Source organism: Diceros bicornis, chromosome 1, assembly GCF_020826845.1.
Source record: "Diceros bicornis minor isolate mBicDic1 chromosome 1, mDicBic1.mat.cur, whole genome shotgun sequence".
Classification (NCBI taxonomy): Eukaryota; Metazoa; Chordata; class Mammalia; order Perissodactyla; family Rhinocerotidae; genus Diceros; species Diceros bicornis.
The window spans coordinates 70957712-70964600 of record NC_080740.1 but is presented as its reverse complement, the minus strand read 5'-3'; the positions used below and the strand labels follow the sequence as shown (position 1 = coordinate 70964600).

At 56.2% G+C, this 6889-nt stretch overlaps 1 protein-coding gene across 2 annotated transcripts; it reads left to right on the top strand.

Moving 5' to 3' along the window:
- Positions 1-3309: 3309 nt before the first annotated feature.
- Positions 3310-6627, top strand: HAND1 (heart and neural crest derivatives expressed 1). Of its 2 annotated transcripts, none has more exons than XM_058544605.1 (2): positions 3310-4065; positions 5691-6627. In XM_058544605.1, exons 1-2 carry the CDS (start codon positions 3514-3516, stop codon positions 5793-5795), a joined length of 657 nt encoding a protein of 218 aa, XP_058400588.1. In that variant the 5' UTR covers positions 3310-3513; the 3' UTR covers positions 5796-6627. The 2 variants fall into 2 exon arrangements, with proteins under 2 accessions (XP_058400588.1, XP_058400583.1); XM_058544600.1 differs by having other exon boundaries at positions 3439-4065; positions 5694-6627.
- Positions 6628-6889: the final 262 nt, after the last annotated feature.

Genomic DNA, 6889 nt, shown 5'->3' with positions numbered 1-6889 from the left:
GCTGCCCAGCCCGGAGCCCCAGCTGGTCCCCTAGGGCCGTGCTCCCAGTGCGGGCGCCTGCTTCACAGGAGACTTGGAATCCTTGCAGGGCGGGGAGGAGCACTTCCTGCTGCCCAGGTGTCTGGGGGCACTCTGCTCTTTAACCACCCATGGAGGGGTTCCCTGGTAGTCTTGGGGACCCTCAAGGAGTCTCATGGGACTGGGACTTATCACCCAGTGTGGACAATGCATTCCCCACCACACTAACCAGGCCAGGTATTTGGGGGGTGAATACGGCCCTGAGTGATCTGTGTAACCTCATGAAAACAACGGACACACACGTGGGTGGATGCTGGAGCTGTGAGTGTGAGTAATTGTGTGTACCTGTGTGAGTGCTCATCATTCACATGGGTGCTATGACAATGTGCATACTATTGTTCAACTTTATTTCTTGTGAATGTGACTATATAGGTAAGATAGAATATATGTCAAATTGAGCATTTGGAATTTGTGTGGCTGTGTGTAATGGGCAAACATGTGACAACGTCCATTTCTGAGCACTTATGCGTATATAGCAGTCATCGTGGCTGTGTACTTGTGTGTGTTTGTGGGACCAAAGGTTTAATTGTGACACTGAGAATACATGAAATGTATGATGGGGTTTTTGGAAGTTTGTGCTGTGAATACAATTGTGGGGAATTGTAAGAAAATGCAAACTGGTTGTAACTGTGCATAACTGTGACAGTAAGACTATGTGTACAACCCTGCAGCCATGTGATATTTATGTAGAACTTATGTGCCTCTACAGTATGATGGGATCTTTGTGCATGCCTGTGTGTAGGGTTGGGAGTGGCTCATAGCTGTAACACATCTAAAGAGAGATGTGTGCCCTCTGGGTGACAGAGAGATCCTAGGAATGCATGGTTATTGAAATGCTGTGTGTCGCGAGGGTGTAAATGTGTTACCCTGAGAATACACATACTTTTTGGTGTCTGAATGAATATGTGGACTTTCGTGTAGGCCAGTAATTTTTTGTGAGCCCGTGTGGATATATATATGTGCCTGTGTCATCGTGGGCCCGAGTGTGCCACTATGAGAGACTGTGGGTGAAGATCGCCTCCGGATGAGGACAAAGGTTGGGTGCGTGTTGAGGCTTGAAGCCCTTCACCACAGAGTAATTACTTTCCCTACCCGCACACCCTCACTCAAGAGCGCCTACCGGCCGGAGAGGCGCGGGACCCTGCGGAGCTGCGGCTGAACCGGGCGCCGGGCGCTCCCTCCCAGGGAGCCTCCGGCTCCGCGCTCGGCCCAACCCCAGCGCTGCTGGCGCCAGGCGCCCGGGAGAACGGCGGGTTTCCAGCCCGCCTCAGGCAGGAAACGAGCACCTCCCTCCCCCCGCGCACCTCTAGGGCCCACAGCCCTGCAGAGCTCCCACTGGGGAACCGGCTCAGGACTAAGCGTTTGTCCCTTTCTCTCCTGTAGTGTCCCCCTCCCCTATCCATTTACTCCCTGGTACGGGAGAGGAATACCATGTACCCACCCGCCACTGGACCCCAAGGAAAATCGTTATCTTCTTGAGGCCTCACTTTTTCCTATCTGTAGAAGGAAAGAACTTGTACAGATGGGTAACTCAATTTCTTCCCCTGTGACATTAATATTCCGAAAAACAGAGCCACCATTTATCCAGGTTTACTGTTACTCTGCTAAGAGCTTCACCCCTGTCATTTGGCTTAATCTTAAACCAGCCCTCTGTGGGGAGTACATTGCCCCCCAATTTACAGAGAAGGAAACTGAGGATCTGAAGGTTTACAGGCAGAGGAGTGACTGTTACCTCCTTCCTCCCTCTGCCTTTGGACTACTAGTGTGCCAGACACACAGTGGGTGCCAATAAATAATTGTCCAATGACTGCATAAAGGAATGAATCTGCCCTCTCAGAAGAGCAGCCCCATATTTATCTTCCCCTTTCGCCCTCGCCTCCACATTGGTTTTGAGAGAAGGGCACCCTCCCTCTATCCCACCTCGGGAAGGGGGTTGGCTGGGAAAGGTGGTGAGAATGGAGCGACCCGGGTATGAGACAGAAACTGGGAAGTTACCACGACCAGAGGTAAGACAGAGAACCCCAGCCGGAAGTGCCCTCGCCCTGGGAATTCCAGGTCCCCACGCGAGCCCAGGGAAAGCCCCATGTCGAGAGAATCAGACAGGCCGGGGATGGCCCTAGCCCGGAGGGGAATAGTGGAGGTCTGGGCAGCCAGGACGACGTCTCTGCGCGGGTGGGTGTGAGATGCCCGGCGTTGCGTTTCTCCCCTTGCGCGCTCCTCGCGGTTAGTCTGGAGGTCGTGGTCCCCTCTGTGTGTGTTCACTGCCAAACGCTGACTTCTCGCTGTGTGAGCTTTGGCCCTGGTGTCTCTAGAGAATCGAACATTCTCCAGCGGTGATGACCTGGGTGGAGTGGTCCAACAGAGCCGCGCTCCGGCACCTCGGTCCGAGTCCCGCGGAGAGGAGGCGGCCTCTGCGTCAGACCGGCCGGCCTTTGGACTGGATCAGGCGCCCGGGAGCCGAGAAGAGCGGATCTCAGGCCTTGGAGCCCAGAACAAACTGGTAAATGCCTGTGGGCTTGGAGCCCGGCTGCCTCCACTCGCCCGTCCCCCACCCCCAAGGTTTCTTCTCGGGTCAGTCGCCGCCTGCCCGGTAGTATACACGACTTGGCCAGAGTTGGCGGATGCACGACCGGTGCACGAACTGCTCCTAGTCTCACCAGATGGGGCGGATGACTAAGGGCTGGGGTGCTTAGGGAACAACTTCAGGGACCTTTCCTGCCTCCAGCGGAGCCCTCTCATCTTCTGGCTCTGGGGACAAACGGAGCAGATGGAGCTCGGGACTGGGAACCACTGGAATTCCTATTTTGAATTCTAGAAACAAGAACCTTTCTTTCTTTGGGCCTCAGTTTTCCTATCTGTAAAATCAAGGGGTGGGCTCTAGATGAAGACCTTCTTTTCGCTGGATGATTCTAGGTTCGTTTCCTTGGGTCCACGGGTAGGGGGTGGCAGCCACCGTCCAGGGCGTTGACAGGCCTGTGCCTCAAGTACGTAGCCCCCTTCTCCCCCCAAGCCGGGAACTGGGGGGGGGAGGGGCGGAGGCGGGGCCGCCTCCCTGTCCCCGCAGGCGGCCTAGAGTCGAGTGGCGCTAGCTGAACTTAAAGCCAGGGACGGCCACCCCCCTTTCCTCCTCCCCGCCCCCCTGCCATTGGCTCCAGGCAGAGGTTGACATCAAAGCTGCGGCCTTATATAAGCCAGACTCTGAAGGCGAGGCCGCAGAAGGGTTAAACACGTCTCGGCATCGGCGTCGTCGCCCGCGACAGAAACAGGCAAGAAGGCGGCGGGCAGCGCGTCTCATCTTCAGCCTTGCCTCGGACTCTCCCAAAGCCGGCGCCCACCAGAGCGCCGCCCCAGAGCCCACGGGTGGCCCCGGCAGTCTCTGGGGCGCATGGGGCGGCGCTAAGCGGGCTGGCGGCGCAGGCCAGGGGCCGCTCCAATATGAACCTCGTGGGTAGCTACGCACACCATCACCACCATCACCACCATCACCACCCGCACCCCGCGCACCCCATGCTCCACGAGCCCTTCCTCTTCGGCCCAGCCTCGCGCTGTCACCAGGAGCGGCCCTACTTCCAGAGCTGGCTGCTGAGCCCCGCTGACGCCGCCCCAGATTTCCCCGCCGGCGGGCCACCGCCCACAGCCGCGGCAGCCACCGCTGCCTACGGTCCAGACGCCAGGCCCGGCCAGAGCCCCGGGCGGCTCGAGGCGCTCGGCGGCCGCCTGGGCCGGCGGAAAGGCTCAGGACCCAAGAAGGAGAGGAGACGCACAGAAAGCATTAACAGTGCGTTCGCCGAGCTGCGCGAGTGCATCCCCAACGTGCCGGCCGACACCAAGCTCTCCAAGATCAAGACTCTGCGCCTGGCCACCAGCTATATCGCCTACCTGATGGACGTGCTGGCCAAGGACGCACAGGCCGGCGACCCCGAGGCCTTCAAGGCAGAACTCAAGAAGGCGGATGGCGGCCGCGAGAGCAAGCGGAAAAGGGAGCTGGTAAGTGCGGGGGCCTGTAAGATCTAACCAAGGGCGCGGGCGCGGAGAGCACCCGCAGGCGGTGTAGGCAGGGGACGGAGTCCGCGTTGCCGTGTGAGCGATTTTGAGAGACTTCGGGGAGTTCTGAGGCGGTCGAAATGAGGGATTGTGTGTGTGGAGGGAGGCAGATCCATATTTGAATTCGTTTGTAATGTGGGATAGTGTTTGCAAGACTGTGAATGAAGACAATTTCAAACTTTTCGGAAGGGCTCATAGGGTCCCTTTTAAGAATCCACTGGAAGCCTCAGACCCCAAGAAAATGCACACATATATTTCGCTTCCGATTTCGAGGGGTCCTGATCCATCCCTGGGCTCTCTGGAAGCCAGGTTAAGACTGCCGAAGGAGGTCGTTACTTTAAATTGCCTGAGTGAATTTATGCATATGGTCTCGGTTACTGTTTTCAAAGGGCCTTTGCTGGAGAGGCTAGTCTATTTCCATCATCGTACAGATAGGGAAACTGAGGCCCAGACTGGCACCTTACGTGAAGGCCACCTACCCGAGGAGTCAGAAGTGGGGCTGGGGTAAAACAAGTCAGGTCTTCTACTCCCAGGTCGGAGTGGCGTTCCACCGCTCCCCTCCCCGCGGGCTGGTTCCGAGGGCCACCTTGACGGTTTTGTGTGTAAACGCTGACAAGCAAGAGCCAGGAGTCTCATCTACTTCTTTTGGCTTTGGAGACCGCAATCCCTCTTCGACCTTTCTCGATCCTCTCCCGTTAGGGCAACACTTCCAAGAGCTCGGTTCCGCTGGTCCAGGGCTCCGGGATCTCTGAGCGCGGCGATTTCCACGCTGGCGAATTGGTTCCTCTAGGTTGGAGCGCTCGGGCCCGCCGCGCGCATTGGAGCTGACTCGGGTGCGCGCCGGGTTTTATCTGACCCGCGGGGGCTGTGGTAAACTAGGGACAGCTCACCTGGGGGAGACTGGGAAAGACAGATAGACATCGAGTCTCTAAACCACCGCCCGGGGCTGGAGGAGAGACAGGCCCGGGCGACGCCTAGATGGAAGAAGTTATTGGGCGTATCCCCACCCCTTGCACGTCGCCGCCTCCGTCAAGTAGCACCGCTTCGTTCCTGCTAAGACAGAGGGGAAGGGGGATGCTAGGCCAGGCCTACTCCCCCCTCCTTCGCCTAGCCATCTGAGGCTCCCAGCTCCGGCTCTGAGGGGACCCAACCCAGTATCCAAGCCCAGACGCTAAACCAAGTTGGAAAGCCGGTGGAAAGTGAGAGGGGAGCAGGTATGCAAGTGGGAAAACTGTTGATTCCTACCCCTTCCATTCCAACCCTGCAGGCTCCCTTCGGCGCCATAAAGCCAAACCTACGCGCATCAGTTTCACCAGACGCAGAAAAATCTCATTACCAAACCTCCAGAAGCTGCCCAGCCCATTCCGGCCCTCGGGAACTCGGCGCATAAAGGCAAATTTATGAGCCTGTTTGCCTATTTCGCAAACAAAAATCCGTCATTTACTTAAAGGCTCCCAGTTCCTGCTCCCAACACCTTTTACACCCCCCCCCCCACTCTATGCCCGGGCGATCGGAGCAGAGAAATTTAAACCTGTCTCTCGCCTCTTTTTTTGTGTGTCCTCTGGCAGCAGCAGCACGAAGGCTTTCCTCCTGCCCTGGGCCCAGGCGAGAAGAGGATTAAAGGGCGCACAGGCTGGCCGCAGCAAGTCTGGGCGCTGGAGTTAAACCAGTGAGCCAAGGCCCGCGCCGAGGACCCCGCCACGGCTGTCCGACCCCGGAGCCCCTTGAGGAGAGGAAGGCGCGGCGAGTGCCAGGCTCTGGGTGCCAGGCTTATAGGGGCGCATCCCGCCGAGCCTCTGCTGTGCGCTGGTAGCTCGCTGGCTGCAACAACACACTTGGATCGCACGTGCAATGTCATTTGAAATTGTTTTTAATACATTAAGAGAAAGAGAAATATATATATATCCACCCCCCCTCCGCAACCAAGAGAGCGGCTCTTGGCAGCACGATGCGGCGGGAGGGACTGCAGGACCCAAGCGCGCTAAGACGCACCCTTCCAACCCTTCTGGGGCAAATTTAGAACCCCCAACGCCTTCCCCACTACACCATCTGGCTCTCCTTCTTGTCCCTTCTCCACTTCGAGTCAAAACCCTCAGGCGCCGTCTTCCCTAATTAAAATGCAATAAGAGGAATCAATAGTTTTCTGCCAGGGAAAGAGAACCAAACCAGGAAGACAGAGCGCTGCCTTTGTTGTTCTCCCTCAAACAGTGGTGTTTTAATTTTATTTTATTTTTTGTCGCTGCACTTCCTACTTATTTCCAAGGGAAACGCTCTTTGTCTCTTTCTCTCCTTCTCCTTCCTTCCTTTGTAAATAAAAACTTTTCCCTACGTTGAAAAGTTTTTATGTATTTAAACTACCTACCGTGCCTGCTGTGCTCAGGTGTTTGTTTATCTTCCCATCCCCACCCTTTTTCTACCTCAAGTCTATATGACCACTCACCACCCCCTCCCTTTGCCAAAGCAGTATCTATGCTCTTGACTAATAAAACGTTTTCTGAAATTGGAGGAAGCCTGTGTGATGTCTTGGCGGTATCCCCACCCAGCTTCACGGTTGCTGTGGTTTCCGCTAGGTGGAGAGCCTCCTGTTCCTACTTCCCTTCTGATAAAGGCCAAACCAAACTGCAAATCGAGTCGAGGGGAGGGGGCAGATAAAGGATTTATTCCTGGAAGGAAGTAACAAAGTTCTTAGAATATAACGGCGGGACAGGATAACTTGAGTGAACCCAAAGAAAGGAAAACTGGAAACGAATTGGACTCAGAGAGGACC

Bases quoted from the DNA above. Each gene is read 5' to 3' on its own strand.
- HAND1 (XM_058544605.1), top strand. From the start codon at position 3,514: ATGAACCTCGTGGGTAGCTACGCACACCATCACCACCATCACCACCAT. The intron at 4,066-5,690 runs GTAAGTGCGGGG...GTCCTCTGGCAG, and splicing joins GCAAGCGGAAAAGGGAGCTG to CAGCAGCACGAAGGCTTTCC.